This window comes from Neomonachus schauinslandi, chromosome 15, assembly GCF_002201575.2.
Source record: "Neomonachus schauinslandi chromosome 15, ASM220157v2, whole genome shotgun sequence".
Taxonomy (NCBI): Eukaryota; Metazoa; Chordata; class Mammalia; order Carnivora; family Phocidae; genus Neomonachus; species Neomonachus schauinslandi.
The window spans coordinates 52,456,473-52,475,890 of NC_058417.1; the positions used below are offsets into that span (position 1 = coordinate 52,456,473).

Consider the following 19,418-nt stretch of genomic DNA (forward strand, 5'->3'; position numbering starts at 1 on the left):
TGGGGGGGTCCCTCTGAGCGCAGAGCCCGCCCTGTGTGTTACAGATGAGGACCCAGGCTCAGAGAGGCTCAGCGACTCCCACTATCCACACAGCTAGTGCGAAGCTGAGGGGCTCCTACAGCTTTCTCTGTCTGGGCTGGGCAGGGTCTCCCTCGGAGTTTCCCCTTAGAGCTGCCACTCCCGCTAGACTTTTCAACTTGTTCCAAGTTGGGATTTCAGTCTGAGACCCAACCTGGAGGCGGGGTGTCGGCGAGAAGAGCCCGTCTGGAAACGCAGCAGGGCTTTCCTGACTTCCGCTCTGCACCTGTAACCCACGCCCTTCCTGCCTCCCCTTCCTTCTCTCCTTGCCTCTTGATCTGTCACCCCACACTCCTGCTTTCTGGGCCCTTCATCTGTCTCCGACAATGACAGCTGGTCTCAGAGACTTCCTCGTTCATTTGAAGTTGATTAACTAGCAATTAATGGTGAAAAGCAACACTTGATGAGTTTTAATAAGTACGGGTATTTATAGATATAAAACAATACCATGCTGATGTCTCCTGATTAACTCGCCCCTATAACAATGCTCCATCTTCTCCTTTTCGGAGCTGTGTGTTTATAAAGGATGTTTGGAGATTTAATTGGTATTGTGAAAAGATAGCCTATAGCAAGTTAATTAGACACTAATTAGACCCTAAAAATACTAATCAGAAATACTAAGTGGCATTTAATAAGTATGTTAAATATTCTCCTTATTTTGGTTATCTTGTTTCAGAGCAATTAAATTGCTGAACTTCTTTGGAATAGATAAAGAAACAAGTTTAATGTTTTAATTTAATTTAATTAATGTAAATTTGAATTAATTACACCAATAGAATTAATTGTGTGGTGTGTTCCCCAGCAAGTGCAAAATCTGGGTAAATATTATTTTATTGGGTTTAGGCCAATTATAATCACTACCATTATTGTAGGAATAAAGGACAAAGAATATCTTTACAGGTGCCTTAAAAGAATATCACTGGCAATTGGCTTCAAAAATGACCTAGAAGGGGTGCCTGGGTGGCTCAGTCATTAAGCGTCTACCTTTGGCTCAGCTCATGGTCCCAGGGTCCTGGGATTGAGCCCCACATCGGGCTCCCTGCTCCACGGGAAGCCTACTTCTCCCTCTCCCACCCCCCCTTCTTGTGTTCCCTCTCTCACTGTGTCTCTCTCTGTCAAATAAATAAATAAAAAATCTTAAAAAAAAAAAAATGACCCAGAAGTGCACAGGGCTGTGGTTTTCTGAATAACGACTTTGTCTTACGGCTCCAAGCCTACGATGGCAGCAGGATTGAGGTGGCTTCAAAATATTTACTCTGGGATGTCATCCACTTGTCATTCTCTAGCTGTGTCTAAAGAGGAGGAAGCTTAGGGTTCAGAGGTTTCTCCCCCAGGCCAGGAAGACTACAGACTTGCCTTCTGCACCTTCCATTCCCTGAAAGGAGGTGGGCTCTGGGCAGGCCTGGGATAGAATCTGTGCTTGAGTGAATGCACCCCAGGGCTACCGTCTGATGCGCTCGTACTCTGCGTCGGGCACTGGGGTGAGCCCGTCGCTGAGCAGTCCCACTGCATGATCATAGTGAGGACTGGATGTGGGCATCACTGCCCTATGCTGTTGCAGGAAGGGAACGGAGGACCACAAAGGTTGAAGCCTGGTTGGTGCACATGGGCCTGCCAGGGGCTGGCTTCAGATCTGTGGACCTCCCTCTGCCCCGCAGATCCTGGATGAAGGCCTCTGCCCCCCGAGGTACACATAGCTGCTAGGTGAGCATCGGAGTTTCTCTCTGCTGTCTGCATGCCTGCTCTTGTTAGCCAGGCTCAGCATTGATTTACTCTATCAGGCCCTTAGTCTCAGAGTCTAAGCAGACTGGGCCGGTGTGAGCATGGTTGGGGGATGCGGGTGCCTGTGGGCTTGAGGAGCAGCACCAGATCGAGGTTCCTGGGCCAGGCAACTCTGCCTTGGAAAGCAGAGGAGAGGAAGAAGAACAGAACCCAGCTCTGCTCCTTGCTGTGTGACCCTGGGAAAGTCACTCAGCCTCTCTGAGCCTCAGGCTATTATAGGGGACAGTCATGGCTGCCTTGCTGGCTGCCAGGAGGAGGGATGAAGTGATGTGCCTTTTGTTTCTGGAGGAGGCAGTGTGTTACGGGGATGAGAGGGTGGGGGGTATACACAGCCTGCTAGCTGCTGGAGTTAACAAAAAAGTAGAGGAAATTCCCTCTTTCCTTCTCCTTTTGTCTTTCCCTCTCTCCCTGTCTATCTCTTTGCATGTGTACGGATTCACATAGAACATTCTGGAAGGATATGCAGGATATTATCAACAGTGGTTACCAGGAGTGGGGAGAGTTTCGGGGTTGGGTGGGTGGGACAGAACCAGGCAGATAAGGAACTGGAGTGGGATGATTTCTGCTACACGTTTATCTTTTTACTTTCATTGGTTTTTGAATCATGTAAATACGTTTCCTGTTTAAAAAATTAAATTAAAAGAACTTAAAAATAATGGAAGGATTTGGCAGTAGTAGGAAAATTATATATACATTTATCCGTTGATCCAGCAATCTCCTTTCTATGAATCTATTCTAGAGTGAAATGTGAAAAATATGAAACGATATATGCACAAAGCTATTCACTGTAGAAATGTTTATTATAGTAAAAGGCTGGAAACAACCCAAATGTCATCACTGGGAAGCTGACTGACCAAACTATGGGAAAGCCACATAATGGAGTCCAGTATAGATGTCAAAAAGGGAACCGGGAATCTCTATATTCCTATGGAGTGATCCACAGGATATAATGCAAATAAAGAAGCAAGATGGAGAGGGGCGCCTGGGTGGCTCAGTTGGTTAAGCGTCTGCCTTCAGCTCAGGTCATGATCCCAGGGTCCTGGGATCGAGCCCCGCATCGGGCTCCCTGCTCAGCGGGAAGCCTGCTTCTCCCTCTCCCACTCCCCCTGCCTGTGTTCCTGCTCTCGCTATCTCTCTGTCAAATAAATAAGTCAAATCTTTAAAAAAGAAAAAAAGAAGAACCAAGATGGAGCAAGTGTATAGAGTGGGCTGTCATTTATGGAAGAAGGGGACGACACACATTTATATACATTTGCATTTGCTTATATTAAAGAAATGAAAGGAAAAAACCAAACCAAGCAAACAAAAAGAAACCAAACCTACAGGGGAGGGAAAGGACCAGAATTCAGGCTGATTTTCTGTGAATTTACTTTGTATGTTTAATTTGGAACCACGTAAATATGTTCCATAATTATAGAACAAAATTAAATTAAAAAATCAATCCCTAAAATTCAAAACCAAAATGAAAGAAATGAACCTAATGGTGGATTGAGCTGTAGCAAACTTACACAGAGAGAAACTATTTCAAGAGACTTTGTAGCCCAGCCAGGGGGAGGACATCCGTAGTGGGGATACACCCTAGGAACGGAAAGCCCTGTAAATAATCTGACATGATCTTCGGTTGTCACCGTGGTGGAATGACTGTTCTGAAACTGTTGTGGGTGTTTTTGGGATAAAGGAAGCAGGTAATTACGTTGGTGTTGTAGGAACTGGATTTTCAGTATGGAGAAAAGAGAGACAAAAGACCAATAAGATGATTAAAGAGCTTATAGCCCTGAAATTGAGTTGGAAGAATCCCTATGTGTCTTACCTGAAAAGAAGGAGGAGGAGAAGGAGAAGCATTTCTGAGCTGTCCATTAACAGAGCCCAGAAACAGCCTCCAGTGCTGGTATAAGGAGCACCCCCTGTGCCTGGATTGCAGTGTCCAATTATTATTTCTGACCGAAAAGAACAAGATTCCCTGAAGACATGGCTGATCCCAGGGACGGCGCAGGAACTGGACACAGCTTGGACCATCCTGTCAGACTATAAGGAAGCTATTGGCCTACCGGGGCCCTGTCAAAAGGACTCAGCAACCAAAGAGGCCAACGATGGGTCAATCTGACAACACGAATAATAACAGCCATGGGTTGAAACATACCAGATGAGTTAAAAATCCTCGAGTACATAATAATACGTCAAGAATAAAACAAAAAGATGTCCCCCCTCCCCCATCCAAACTCATCTGTCACTTTAGAAGATGCTAAGGAATGACATTCATTACTCTGAAAATTGGTAAGTGATGGAAAAGGACTGAGTTTTGACCATGCTTTTCCTAGACGAAATGAACCTTCAGGTAACCAAAGAGTTGGTAAGGGGGAAATTCTTTTTATTGGAAAACGTTTCTTCTAATACACCAAGGAGAAATTATAATATTTGACTGTCCCCATTTTGCAACCCTACTGAAATAATAGATCACACAGGGTGGTCAATGGTCACCACACGATAGTAAGAGAGACAGCCAGACTTTATGCTTTCTGATGTAAATGCACAGCACCATCTAGGAAATAATATTTGGGAAAAAAACCACAAAATCATCAAACCTGAATCTGATCAAGGCTCTAGTTCTAAGTTCCAATTTACTGCGAATATAGCATTCAGAGGCATGTGTTAAATGACCCCACAGAGAGGCAATCAGCAAAATCTAGGCTGTGGAAAATTCTATAGGGCAAATGATTAAGTTTCTTGACTCAATAAATTACAAGAAAGAGAGAGAGAGAAAGGAGGGAGGGAGGGAGGGAGGGAGAGAGAGAGAATCTATAGATCAGCTGAGACCTAAAAAATACCCAATCAATTACAGTCGTGTGGACTTCATTGGGATCCTGAAGCAAATAAAGCAACTAGTCAAAGAAATATGAGTGCTGACTGCATATCTGATGACATCAAGGGGACTGTTGATATTTTTAGGCACGATGATGACAGTGGGTACTGTGGCTGTGTTTGAAACAGAGGCTTTACAATACTTCTTGGCAAAAGTATTTACGGATGAAATGATACGATGGCCTGGGATTTGCTCAACAATATTCGAGGGCAGAGTCAGAGGGTTGGGGAATGGAACACATTTGGCCATGAGCTGGTAATTGTTGAAGCTGGGATACATTAGGTCTTCTAAAGTTATTATTGTTTTCCCTCTACTTTGGTAGATGTCTGAAAATTTTTAACAATTCCAAGGGGGTGGGGGGTCCATTCTCATTGGAGGAACGCAAAGACCATGCACTATTGTTTTCTCCCTGTGATGCTGAAGCCCAAAGCAGCAAGAAACAAAATCCCTGCTTGAATCCATTTGTACTTAGAAAAAAAAACCAAGGCACAGTTATTATTTTACAGTTAAATAACAGGACACATTTTCTTTTTTTTAATGTTATCTATTTACCTATTTAGAGAGACAGAGAGAGAAAGAGTGCGTGAGCAGGAGGAGGGACAGAGGAGAGGAAGAGAGAGAATCCTTTAAGCAGACTCCCTGCTGATCCCAAGACCCTGAGATCATGACCTGAGCCAAAATCAAGAGTACAACAATTAACCAACTGAGCCACCCAGGCGCCCGACGCATTTTCTTTTTAACGCAAGAAAAGGTGTAGACTCTGAAGTTTGAATCTGAGCTTTGCAGTTACTCTGACTTTGAACAAGTTACTTGCCTCTCGTGCCTCAGTTTCCTCCTCTGTGAAATGGGTTGAGGATAAAAGACTTCCTTCTTCTGGGAGAAGAATGTGAGTCAAGCCTCAGCCTCCTGCCAGGCTTGCACAGAGTGCCCTGCCAAGTGTGAAAGTGCCCTCCTGCGCTCAACATATCTGGGCAGTTCATCCCGTGGAGGTCTGCAGGGCAGCCACGGTGCTAGGCGACAAGCAGGCCTGGCAGTCAGGCGGACCTCTGCAGCCTCCTCCTGCTCTGTCTGGGTCGTTGCCCTGACGGTCCTGGCCACTTGGCCTGCCAGGAGCCATCTGCCTTAGAAGTCTGCAGCCCAGCCCCATCCTCCCCACCCCCAATTTGTGAAAGAAAACTCAGAATTGGCAGCAAGAAGCTAATTGTTCCCAGCTCAGCTCCTCTGTCTCTCAGAGCTATGCAAGCCTCCCCTTCCCTCCCCTGCCTCCCCCAGAGTCCCAATTAGGAGGCTTTTCTGGCCAGCCAGTCAGCTGCAGCCCCCTGCCCCAGAACAGCCCCGCTCGGCCTGGTGCCCTGCCTTCCTGGGAGCGAGAGGGCTGTGGCAGGGCCGTACCCAGCTCTAGACCATCCCTCCTTTCTTTGCAACACCAGCAGGAAATTCTCCTGGTGATTTAATCTCAGTCCCTTTCTGCCCAAGCCTCCTCACCCCCACTCGCAGGAATAACGGCTAAGGCTGCGAGTCCTAGAAATCATCTCGCTTGTCCCGCACGTGCACACATGGACCAGAGTGAGAGCAGAAGCCTTCTGGAAGTGTCGGCGGTCATCACAAGGTCACCAGATCCCTGGGCTCAAAGCCAGAGCTTGTGGTGTTTCTCTCTCACGGCCTGCTTCCCCGGGGCACACCCCTCAAATGCACTGCTTGCCCTCCCACATCTGGAGGGGGCCGACCGCATCCTCCCTCCTGCCCCAGCTGCACACCCCGCGCGCTGTGCAATCTGTCTTCTGTTCTCTTAGGGGAGCTTGGCAGGGTGCTCCCTGTGGGGTGAGAGCAGAGACCCAGACGTGGGAGCAAGGTCTGGGATCTCGGAGGGTATGGCTGGGAAGGCCTGACTTGCAGCGCGGTTACGATAGATTTACCGCCGCCACTGCCCCCGTTACCAATACCAGCAGCTGAACGACACCTGCTACTATTATTGCTATGCTAGTTGTCATGGACTGATCTGCGTCCCCCCTCCAAACTCACATGTTGAAGTCCTAACCCCCAGGGCCTCAGGATGTGACTGTATTTGGAAAGAGCGTCTTTAAAGAGGCAGTGAAGTTAAAATGAGGTCAGTAAGGTGGGCCGTAGTCCTGGCATGCTTATAAGAGGAGATTGGGACGCACGCAGAGGAGGGACCACACATGGGCACGGGGAGAAGGGGGCACCTGTGCACCAAGGATGGAGGCCTCGGAGAGAACCAGCCCTGCCCAAACCTGGATCTCAGACTGCCAGCCTCTGGGAGTGGGAGGAAATAGATTTTTGTTGCTGGAGCCGCCCAGACGGTGGCACCTGGTTAGGGCCGTCTGATCGGGCGAACGCATCCCTACTCTGGCTACAATGGCTCACAGAGCACTTAGGTGTGTATCACTGTGCTCAACGAGTTACAAATATTGTCTCATTTGATCCTCACGCAACCCTAAGGAATCGGCGTTCTTATCACCCTCACTCGCAAATGAGGGAATGGGAGTTTAGTCTGGTTTTCGGCAGCTAGAACGGTACACACAGGAGGGCTCAATCAGCATTTATCGAAGGAGCAAGGCTCAGACAGACTGTAGGACGTGTCCAGGGAGCCAGCGAGGGGCAGAACCGGAGCCAGGATTCAAACCCACATCTGTCAGGGTCCCAGTCCCGTGCCCTTAACCACACTCTCTGTGGGGTCAAGGGCAGCCCACAGACATGTGTGGTTCTAAAAGAGCCACAACTTGGCAGGAAGAAGTGGGTTCTGGATTTTTCTGAGGCCATGGCTATGCCCAAGTATTCCTGAGCCTGAAACAAACCTGGTTTTGCTTATAACCCAATCTCTCTGAGAAAGTTCCTCTGCACTGGGTCACAGGCTGGGCAGTGTCCAGACCCCCCTTGGTCCCCCTGCCCCCCCAGCCTGGAAGGGGCCTGAGAGAGAGCCTGCATGCCTTTCACCTTGATCACGTGTCCTCTGCTTGGCTTGAACCAATGATTTCAGAAGCACAGGGGGTCCCTCACCTCCTCCCCACTCCTCGGCCTGCGGCCTCCCTCAGAGAATCCCCAGCCTTTCTCCTGGGGCAGGGCGAGGCCTCACGTACCTTGTAGCCCTGGTTGATGCCGTTGATGAACTGGGGGCTGGGGGCATTCCAGGTGAAGCGGATGGTCGTGGAGTTGGTGGCCTCCGCGTGCACATTGCCAGGAGGGACGGTGGGGACTGGAGGAGAGCAGAGGGATGGGGTGAGGGGGGCGGCGCAGGGAGCGAAGTCAGTCTTGCCCAGTTAAGTAGAGAAAACACAGGCATGGGGTCTGCAGCCCCTGCTTTGTGCCGCCCCCTCCCCCCTTTGCTTTGTGGACTTGAGGCACCCTCTTTCTCTCGATTAGTTTGGGTGTAATAACACTTGCCTGACCCATTTCACAAGGTACCAATAAACAGAAGTGGTGGATAGGAACATGCTTGGGGGAGGTTGTTATGTACAATCCTGGACACGAGCTGTTTCATGATTCAATAACACGGACTCCGAAGAAGGTCCCCATACCCTTGAAGCCTCTGCCCTCATCATGCTCCCCCCCCACAACTCCTCTGCCCCTCGGCACCCACCCGCCCTACAGGGTAGCCAGGCACAGCGGGCAATAGCTCAGGACTGGGGGAAACAGGTACAGGACCGACAGGTGCGGGCCGGGGAGGGAGAGAGAGAAGCACCAGCTCCCCCGCGGTCACGATCCCCACCCACCTCCCTGCAGTGTCCACTCGGTGACTTTGCTACTGTAGACACCCAGCCCAGCGCTGTTGTAGGCGGCCACCTCGATCTCATAGTTGGTCCAGATGATGAGGTCCTCCAGCAACAGGTTGTTGATGTCAGCGTCCGTGATGTTCTTAAACTGGTACCCGACGGGCAGCCCGGCCAGGCAGTACCTGAGGGGAGGAAGGCAGGACGTGGCCCAGGAAACCGCATGTGATGCTGCAAACGTTCCATACCCGGACCGTCCAACATGGCAGCCACGCGCACACAAGGCTGCCGAGCACTTGAAATGTGGTTGGTGCAGCTGGAACGTGTACTTCTATTTATTTTAAATTAAATAACCACAGGTCTAGAGGATGTGTCTGTTCTTTTTGATGGAGTTGGACATTGGAGAGATTGGCTAACCATGGACACTAAGAGTTTCTGGGCAGATCACATTGGTCTCACCTTGGAGGGGTCATTGATGGAGAGCCACGTCCGAAGGTTGGGCCCATTTTCTTTGTCCCTCCAAAGGAGTGGCTCCCTCTTTTGACAGTCACTCACTTAGGGGGAAAGAACAAACTTGAGCTACCTACTCTATCAATTTCTACCTTCCACTGGAAAAAGAACACGTGGTAATACAGAAGTGGGGTCTGTATGGGCAAAATATGGGGGGATGGATAGCTCATAGGAGAACCACAACACACACATTATTGGAAAATTAGAGGCCCCAGATTATTTTGATGTGTTACAAGACCCCATAGCAGTGGTTCTCAGAGACTTACCATGCATCAGAAATACCCAGGGGGCTTGTTGAAACCCAGGTTGCTGGGCCCACCCCAAAGTTTCCCACGATCAGGGGTAGGACTTGAGAGTTTGCCTTCAAATTGAGGCCACTGTTGGTCTAGGGACCACCCTTTGAGGGCCACTCCCCATTAGGGTTCACCAAAAACCCACCACAAAATTAACGGATCATGGAGCAGTCAAGTCAACAATAACTCCTTCCAGATCTGGGCATAGCAGTGCTGGAAGAGTGCACACATACAGGAAAGAGACGTGTATTTTGCAGCCAGCCAGAATTCAGAATACTGATGGACGCTCAGTAACTTTAGTCTTATGCTAATTTGAATTTACGACACCAAATTAGTAGCACTTAATAACTCAGTTTGAGGTTACTGGTGAAGTACCCTTGGTCAAGTGTAGACATAAAAGTCTCCTTAACTGGGCTTCATTTTACAATAAGGACCAACAAAAGGAGGTCCACTGTTTGACTGTCCTTGGCCCAGTAGGTGGCTTCAGATGGAGCATTCCTGGTTTCCCGGATGGTTGGCCCCTCAGATAGTTACCCATCTCCCTGTGCCCTATCCTGTGGAGCCCTGACATGTGGCCGACCTGCCGATCCACACAGCCTTGAGGACATTACCCTGTACCTCCTCTCTCAAGCCTTCACGTTGTTTTCCAAGACTCTGCCTTCTGGAAGTCCCTCTGTACGTCTAACCTGAGTCCTTCCTACCAGGGCGAAGTCATTTCTTGTTGCCTGGTCCTTGTGAGATGGAGAAGGACCTGCCGTGACTTGGCTGTTTTCCGATCCACTCCCGACCCTTCCCTTGGGTGGGGGCTGCCCCTCCTTTCCCCGGGGAGGCAGGGGGTACCTACCTGATGATGTAGCCCTTGAGAAGGCCATTCTGGTGGCTCTCGGGAGGCGGCTGCCACTGGATCATGATGGACTGATTGGTCCGGCCGCTGGCGATGACATTCTGTGGGGGGGCTGTGGGGGGCTCCTCAGGGAGGGAGACCCTGGATATGAAAACATCAAGCGTGGGTGGGCCTTTCCACTCTTAGTCTTGAGGGCAAATACAGGAGTTTGATGGGATACGAGGAGGCTGCTCTGTTTCTGGATGACTCTGTACAGTTGCTGTGTGCTTTTGGGCAAGTTGCTTAACCTCTCTGAGCTTGTTCTTGTATCTTTTAAAGGAGTGTAATAAAGCTCCACTTGCTGCTTTCTAAGACTGGTTGAGGCTCAAGGAACACCATGTATGGATGAATCCTTTTACAACACCACAAAGCCCCAGATGTGTGTGTTGTCTGTGCTGTTGAGGGACATGTGCCTCAGTTTCCCGGATGTCAGAGAAGCTGCTGTGGGGGCTGATGATGTCATAAGTCCTCAGGCATTTCAGAAGCAGGAGTGTTCAACAGTCACTTCCCACTTGCAGGCTGGTGGTGCCCCGTGACGAGGCTTCCTTTCCTGCCCAGCTGAGCCTCAGGCTGTGGGCAGGGCAGGCCAGGTGGGGCTGGGGAGGCACGTGGGGGGGGGCCCATCCCCCGCTTCCGGAAGTGAGCGTCACTGCATTTCTTTCTCTGGCATTGCTAGGGGACGCAGTGTTCCATTGCGGTGTATTGTTCGCCTAACTGACATGCATCCATTAAAAACAGAAGTTAATTATTTTTGATGGATGTCTCTCCCTTTCAGTTTATTTTTATGTTTTTGCTTTCTGATGGATAGCTTTCCAAAATGTACTGCACACTCCCATGTCTTTGTAAAGCCTGCGAGTGAGGGTGATTTAACCTTTTTCTTCGTGACTCAAGGCTATTAGTAGGATTCATCAGGAAAGATGAATCGGGGCTTGAAGTGAAGCCCAAAGACCTGGAGAAAGTGGGGTGGTTTTCCCGGCACTTGGAGGATTTCTGTTGTTGGGATTTTGTAGTTCTGGAGGGCTGGGGCCGCATCCACTTTGTTCCCCGTACCCCTCATGGTCTACACACAGCCCAGCACATAGTAGGTGTTCAACGAACAGCGAGGGAATAAATCCTCCTGTAGTTACCCTCCCTGCCAGGCTGTTACCTGCCACCTCGCTTTCCGGTTAGGGTGTCACGACCCCTGTGGCATTCCCCCTCACGAGAGCCACAAAGACTTAAGCTCACTGGAACTGTGGCAGAACCAAATAATCGATTTAAGCCAGAGGTCTGCGTACACACACCTAAGAGAATCTTTTAAAGAGCCAAGTACATTCTTGGTTTCTTTGTAAAAATATCAGTTGACTATACATATGAGTGTTTATTTCTGGGCTCTCTATTCTGTTCCATTGGTCTTAGTGTCTAAATTGACTTTAGTGTCCACAAAATAGATCTTAAATGTCCTCACCACAAAAAAGAAATGGTAATTTTGTGATGGGATAGAGGGCTTAGCCAACACCATGTCCCATGGTGGCAGCGTGGGGCCTGTGGGCTTAGCCATGTTGTGTGTTAACTGTATCTCAATAAATCTGAAAGAATTAAAAAGAAACATAAAAAAGGAAAGGGGAGCACACAGCTTGGGGGCATGGGATTTGTGTTGCTGTCATTCTGACCTTTCATCCTACAGGCCTGAGGTGGCCCAGAATCGCCTCCTACATAAGTGGGTCTTACCGGGTGGTATTTGAAAATGGATGACTCTCTGTTTTTACTTAATTTTCATCATTTTGTAAAAGCTCTGTTGAAAGCTTAGTGGACCCTGACATCATGCAAGTCACTGGATACAGAGAGCTGTGTGGGTCCTGTGGTCCCTTACACCTCACGTCTACATGAGAGTAACGGCGCCCATGAGGAGGGAGAGTGGAAATGAGCTGAGTCTGAACTTGCCCAGCTCCCAGTGAGAGGGACCACTAACTCCGGTGGGTGCTTATCCCACATCAGGCACTGCTTACGGCACCTCCCGTGTCGCCCCCTGTCATCCTTACGGCGTCCCCGTGAGGCAGGCGTGAGTGATGCTGCCCCATTCCACAGACGCAGACACCGAGGCCCACAGGCCCCACGCTGCCACATGGGACTCTGCTGGACGTCCCCTCAGCCCCTCCCTCCGATGCAGTCACCCACACCCCTTCTGGAAGAACACCTGCTCCCCTCACCTCTCTGTGTCCTTGCTGAACTGTCCCTTCCCCACGTCGTTGACTGCACAAAGGCGGAACTGGTAGAAGCGTGCAGGCACCAAGCCCTTGACCATCACCGAGGTAGCCTCAGGGTCCACACTGGCCAGGAGCACGGTCCAGGGTGCATCTACCAGGACAGAGGGTGGAGGCGGAGGTGGGCATCCCGGGAGGCCACGCTCCTTACCCCCATTCCAGCAGAGGCCCAGTGCCGTTTGGGCCAGCAGAGACCCTCCCCCACTCGGTCCAGTAGAGGCTGGTCACGTCATTTTTCTGGGTCCCCTTAGCCCACTGGTCCGAGGGGGTTGGAGCGTCCTGGCGATGGAAGCAAGGGCTCACGGGAGCTGAGATGCACATGTCTTTTCTAGGTTTTATTTTTTTCCCCCTCAAATTGATGAGCTCCAGGCAAACTGTATTTAAAACACCGTTCAAAGGAGGCCTGCTAATTTTGGAGTTCACAGCTTGGGGTCTTGGAGGATAAAAAGCAAAAAAGTCGCCACCACCCGGGAGGCTCTGGAGTGGCAGGCCCTGCGTCCCGCCCCTCACATGCCTGATCGTGTGCAACTGTTACAACGACCGGGGAGGCACATGCCAACGCTCCTTTTGCAGAGAAGCGGGGGCTTCCAGAAGGTTTGCTCCAAGGCACGGGACTTGGAAGAGTGGGGAGCCAGAGCCGGGGCCCCGGGCCGACTCCCCGAGTCCACGCTCCCAGCCGGCCGGGGCGGGGAGGCTTACTGTTCTCTGACATCTCCAGGACATAGCGGAGCAGGGGGCTGTTGCCGTCGAAGGGCTTGGCCCACGTCAGGTTGATGGCCCGTCTCTCCGCGGTGCTGAGGGTCGCCATGGGGTGCTCGGGGGCATGAGGCAGCTGCCTGGAGGAGAGAGATGTGGTGGGGCCACCTGTGAGGCCTGCAGTCAGGGGACACACGGGCGCCCAGGGCTCAGCCTGAACCTCATGCTCTGCCGTACGGCCATCTACCTGGAGGCTCTTCTCTCTGGGTCGGGGGCCCCCCTGCCCAAAGCCATACTCAGACTCCGCTGCTCTTGACAGAGGGCCTGAGCTGGGGCGGGGAAGGCCTTGGAGGAGGCTTGGGTATGTTCCCAGAGGGGAGTGGTCCCAGGTCACATGTGGCCCGGGCATCTGCCAACATAAGCCTCCTGTTGCGGCCTAGGCCCCCCTTTGGGGGGGGGGGGCTGCCCTTACCTGACACGCAGGTGGGCACTGCGAGAGTCATTGCCTCCGGCGGACAGCACCCGGCAGGTGTACGTGCCAATGTCCCCCGACCACGTCTGCGAGATGTGCAGGGAGCCGTTCTTGTCGAGACGGATGCGGGGGTTGCTCTCGGTGCCCAGGGCGGCCCCATCCTTCTCCCAGACGTACCTAAGGGTAAGAAGCAGCAGTCTGTAAAGAGAGGTTGGGAAGTAGGGGGGCTGCTGGGGCTCAGCCTGGGGCTCAGCCTCGGGCTGGTCTGCAGGAGAGCTCCAAGGGCGGCAGGGCACTCCCCAGGAGACGCAGGGCCCCCAGGGCCGGTCCTGGGCGGGAGCACAGTGGGGAGGGGAGCACCCGCGCAGCCGGCAGCCCCCTGTCGCTGTCGCAGGGTGCTCTGTCCAGGACGGGTTAGCCCACGAAGCCATTATACCTCCAGCTCAGGTCTCGGTCAGAGCCCTGTTTCCTTTGCCAAGCAGCCAGCATGAAAGAGCTGGCAAAAGGTAATCTTCCAAAGAGGTTAAAAGATTACAGCTGGAAAAAGCAAGTTTCCGGACAGACTGCATTTTGGAATTAGTTTTATGAGGGGAATCATTAGATCAATGCATCACTGTGACAAATTGACTTTAGTGTCCAAAAAATCACTTTAGCTTCGGTCAGTTGGTACAAAGGGGGACTTGAGAAATTACACATATGCCCGTGCCTGACTATAAGAAGTATCTCCTCTGGAATGATCCTGGAGGAAATACAATATTACCGTCATCCATGTAATGGGGGGTGCCAGCTCTAGGGGGCACGCCATGCTGATGCCCGCCCCCCTGGCAAGGTTGGCCAGGGCGCCGGGAGCCAGGGCAGGGAGCAGGAGGGGGGCTGAGTGGCTTTGCACATGACCCGTCACTCACTCAGCTGGGGACTGTGTGGCCTGAGCCACGAGGTGTGAGAACTATCTGTGTTAGAGAATCTAAGGCTGCTAGGGAGGATGAGCCTGTAATATTTTTAAGTTAAAAAAAAAAAATCAGAAAATTGCAATTACAAATAGGAAAAAAAAATGCAGGGCAAGAAAACTGAAAAGCTTTCCCATCATGGGTAACATGATGCGATGGGAGCATCTACCTTCCAGACTTTTCTCTCCTGCCCCAAGGGGCATGGTACCACAGTGCTGCTGTGTTCTGGATTCAGATTCCCTGGTCAAATGTTAACCTTGGCCACTTACCAGCTTTGTGATCCTGGGTATGTTTATTTGGCCTCCCTATGCCTTTGTTTCCTCATGTGTCCTGCGAGGAAAAATAATACCACCCACCTTTTGGGCTGTTATAAGGATGGTATGAGTTCATGTAAAATGCTTCTGGTAGTTAAGGGATCAATAGAAGTTAGTCATCATTATGTATTTCGACTCTCAGAGCACATGTAGGTAAACAACAGCTAGCTAGCTAGCCATCCGTCCTGATTTTATGGTTTTTTTTTTTTTTTAAAGATTTTATTTATTTGACAGAGAGAGACACAGCGAGAGAGGGAACACAAGCAGGGGGAGTGGGAGAAGGAGAAGCAGGCTTCCCGCTGAGCAGGGAGCCCGATGCGGGGCTTGATCCCAGGACCCTGGGATCATGACCTGAGCCGAAGGCAGACGCTTAACGACTGAGCCACCCAGGTGCCCCTGTCCTGATTTTAAAGCTGCTTTCCCCACCCAACAGAGTATCATAAACTCTTTGTAATGTGACACTTCCACGCCCTGGTTTTTATCGGCGGCACACCGCGTCACATATAGTCACTCTGCAACTATTCCCGCCACGTTGGACGGCCGGGGTAGCTCCTTGTTGTCTGATATTATAGCTAATGCTGCGAGGAACATCCTTGCAGCATATTTTCATACATTCTAAATCATTGCCTCAAGGATAAATTCTCAGCAGAGAAATTGCTGAGTTAAATTTTAAGGCTTTTTATATACATTTACAAATTGTCAGAAGTAATCACCTTCAATTCATCTCCATAGCTAGGGAAGAATCATCCTTGCCAGCGCTGATGCATGCGTAGAATTTTACTTAAAAGCAAATGGAGGGGCAGAGAGTAATTCCTGCTTAAGAAACAGCCTATGGCAAGCAGACATTCTTTGCCCCAGGATGTGGTGTTTTAGGAAGGGTGTATCACCAGCTGTAAAGTGTTTGCGCCCAAACAACTAAGCCCGAATCTAATCAGCCAGTTTCTTGAATCTAACTAGAAATACAAGGGATAGAAGAACAAGTGTACTGCACCGTGAAAGAGTAGCTGGCCAAACCCGGAATGTGGGGTCTTCCAGAGTAGGGGTCAGCAAACTGTGGCCCCCTGCCTGTTTGTGTAAATAAAGTTTTATTGGAACACAGACAGGCAGACTTGGAGAGCTGTGACAAAAGCTATCTAGCCCTCAAAGCCTAAAATATTTACTCTCTGTCCCTTTATAAAAAAAAGTTAGCTGGACCTTTGTCCTGTAAAACCTGGTTTCTCCAACTAATTAAACACACGTAAACAAAGCAGCAATGAAACCGAAAATAAAAAGGAGGGGGAGGGGACCGTGTAGAGCTAGGGAGACACCGACCAAACGCCACGTGTGGACCTTGTCTGGGCCCCGAGTTAAACCAACCAACTTTTAAAAAGACACCTCTCAGACCAGCAGGGATGTTGTAATATGGTATTAGCAGACATCAAGGGATGGTTCATTGTGTTCCATGTGACAGGGACATGGTTGTTACATTTAAAGAAAAGTCCTTTTAAGTAAGAAATGCACATCGACACATTTAAAGGTGAAATGACATGCTTGAGATTTGCTTTTAAAATAGTGCAGTGAAAAAAGTGTCTGTGTGTCGGGGGGGGCAGGGCATGTATAGGAGGAACCAGGTGAGCCAAATGCTGACAATTGCTGAGGCCAAGAGATGGGCACAGAACCAAAGATACAAATGCAGTGATCTGAAGGGGCACCTGCACCCCGATGTTTATAGCAGCAATGTCCTCAGTAGCCAAACTGTGGAAAGAACCCAGAGGTCCATCGACAGATGAATGGATAAAGAAGATGTGGTATATATATACAATGGAATATTACTCAGCCATCAACAAATGAAATCTTGCCATTTGCAATGATGTGGATGGAACTAGAGGGTATTATGCTAAGCAAAATAAGTCAGTCAGAGAAAGACAATTATCATATGATTTCACTCATATGTGGAACTTAAGAAACCAAACAGAGAGGGGCGCCTGGGTGGCTCAGTTGGTTAGGCGACTGCCTTTGGCTCGGGTCATGATCCTGGAGTCCCTGGATCGAGTCCCGCATCGGGCTCCCTGCTCGGCGGGGAGTCTGCTTCTCCCTCTGACCCTCCCCACTCTCATGTGCTCTCTCTCATTCTCTCTCTCTCAAATAAATAAATAAAATCTTTAAAAAAAAAAAAGAAACCAAACAGAGGATCATAGGGGAAGGGAAGGAAAAATAAAACAAGATAAAGTCAGAGAGGGAGACAAACCATAAAAGACTCTTAATCATAGGAAACACACTGAGGGTTGCTGGAGGGGAGGGACATGGGGGGATGGGGTAACTGGGTGATGGACATTAAGGAAGGCACGTGATGTAATGAGCACTGGGTGTTATATAAGACTGATGAATCACTGAACTCTACCTCTGAAGCTAATAATACACTATATGTTAATTCATTGAATTTAAATAAAAAAAAAGAGATGGGTATGTAAGGCTTGATGATCTGGGTCTCTCTACTCTGGGCTATGTTTGAAAATTTCCACGTAGAAATTTATAAAAAAAAAAAAAAAGAAAGAAACAACTCATGAGTCCATTTAATTCAGGGTAGAAATTTTCCAAAATCGTCTGTAACTATATAGCTGGCTATTAAACAATTTTGATGAGCAATTTTCAGGCCTCCTTTCAGTTTTAAATAATATTAGATAGTCCTCAGGAAATCAAAGAAGTGCAAAAATATTTAGTTGCAAGGACATTCATCATGACGTTTCTTTTTTTTTTAAAGTAGGCTCCACGCCCAGCATGGAGCTCAACATGGGGCTTGAACCCATGACCCTGAGATCAAGAGTCAGATGCCCAACTGAGCCACCCAGGCAGCCCATGATGTTTCTTAATATTAGCAAAAAATTGAGAAACCATCCAAATATCCGGCATTAGGGAATTGGTAACAGAAATTATGTTACATCCACACAATGGATGAGTGAATAATCATATAATTAAGTTTATACAAGAATATTTATTGACAGGGGAAGAGATTCACAATGGGTTCTTAAGGGAAAAAGCAGACAAAGAAACTGTGTTTCTAGGTTTTTTATAAATGACACTCTAGTATTATCTCTAACTGAGAGAAACAGATAAACCTACTTTTCTTCTTTCTCTCTCTCTCTTTCCTTCCCCATTTTTTGGGGCTTATCTAAATTTTCAATATTTCCCTCTTAAAAAGGATATCTATTAGCTGTGTAACAAAGAAAGCCAATGGAAATATTGATTAGTATTAACAGTGGCCACAAATGGATTGCTCAGAGTGGGTCTAGATCTGGGCTCAAATCCAAACAGAAGAGTTTCTCCTAAGGCAGTTCTGGAAGCTTTCTGGGCAGGCAACCTGCACCTGCTCAGGCCATGACCCCTGGACCCTGGCTTGATTTTTGAGGATGGCACAGAGCACAGAATTAAGTGGCCATCACTTTAATCTGACTGGGTTGTTTGTTGGGTCCCTTCTAGCCTGTCTGCTCAGGGAACCCCTGGTCTGTTCCTAAAACTCCAACAGAGTTTTCAAGTCCAAGGAAGGAGTGCAAGATATGCAGGTGCCTTTGGCCCCAGACTGACAATTTTGGGGCCTGAGGGACCAATTCTGTTCTCTCTCCCCACCGAGTAAAGATTGCCCTAGATAGGGAGTGCCATTCTAAGGCGAGGACCCCTCAGTGAACTGGAATAGGGTTTTCCCATCTGTGGGTCCCTAGGGGTCCTTGGGAGGTGGGTCTGCAGCTATATTGCAAGAGGTCCCTGAATCCCTTTGCTCATTAAGAATTGCCGAGAGAATGAAGAAAACGTGCAAGTATTTTCCAAATGCTAGCTGGATAATATTTTAATAAATAAAACACCAATTTATTTTAAAGTGTTGCTGAATTAATATAGCTTTTTATTATTATGAAGTTTTTCAATTAATAGGTGCTAAAATTATAGCTACCACTCAGGTGTGGGTTGGCAACCCACAGTGAAATTCTCTGGTGGGGGGGGATAGGCGGGGTTCTCTTGGAGAACATTTTTATAGTCGATATATTTTTTTTTTTACAAAATTTAATAATCCCAGGAATAAGCATATTCTGTTTCTGGCGTTGACAGTATTTTAATGACATCTACGTGATTTCAAGGCTCCTGCTTGCATTTATGCTGGCACCACACGATGACTGTCCTGACGGGTCAATGTTTAATGTGCAAGGAGGTGTTTCTCAAACTCGGAGAATGGGTGTGGGTCTAAAAGCCTAGTTAGTCCTCTTTATGCCAACCCTGGCTTCCGGGGGAAGCCCATTCAGTGTGGCGGCATAGACTGTCATGTGCTTAATGGCCACCAGATGGCGCCCCAGGATACAGCTGCCTCCGGAGCGGTGGGGGCGCAGCCTCCCAAGTGCCATCAGTGCTTGGCCCCTTCCAGCCTCGAAGCCAGTTGCTCTGTCAGTGAGGTATTGGCCATAAAACACAGAAGCAACATGGAGGGAATATTTGTTTCTAAGGAAGCAGTTGCATTTTTTTTTACTCAGCATCCCGGAGTTCAAGGGAGAGCCCCGAAGGGACAATTTTCTCCTGGTCTTAGTCCCCGAAGCCTTTCCTGGGGTGGGGGCCAGGTGTCCGCAGCCCAAGCTTGGGAGGGGTTCTGGCC

The 19,418-nt window shown here is 49.2% G+C and overlaps 1 protein-coding gene across 1 annotated transcript in view; it reads right to left on the reverse strand.

Moving 5' to 3' along the window:
* Positions 1-19,418, reverse strand: part of SDK2 (sidekick cell adhesion molecule 2) — a 133,715-nt gene that overhangs the window by 51,365 nt on the left and 62,932 nt on the right. The window contains exons 13-18 of the mRNA XM_021678380.2: positions 13,546-13,722; positions 13,077-13,213; positions 12,324-12,471; positions 10,096-10,236; positions 8,452-8,633; positions 7,819-7,934 (exon numbers count right to left, since the gene is read on the reverse strand). Of these exons, the coding sequence (XP_021534055.1) occupies positions 7,819-7,934; positions 8,452-8,633; positions 10,096-10,236; positions 12,324-12,471; positions 13,077-13,213; positions 13,546-13,722 (901 nt within the window). The remainder of the gene's footprint in view (positions 1-7,818; positions 7,935-8,451; positions 8,634-10,095; positions 10,237-12,323; positions 12,472-13,076; positions 13,214-13,545; positions 13,723-19,418) is intronic.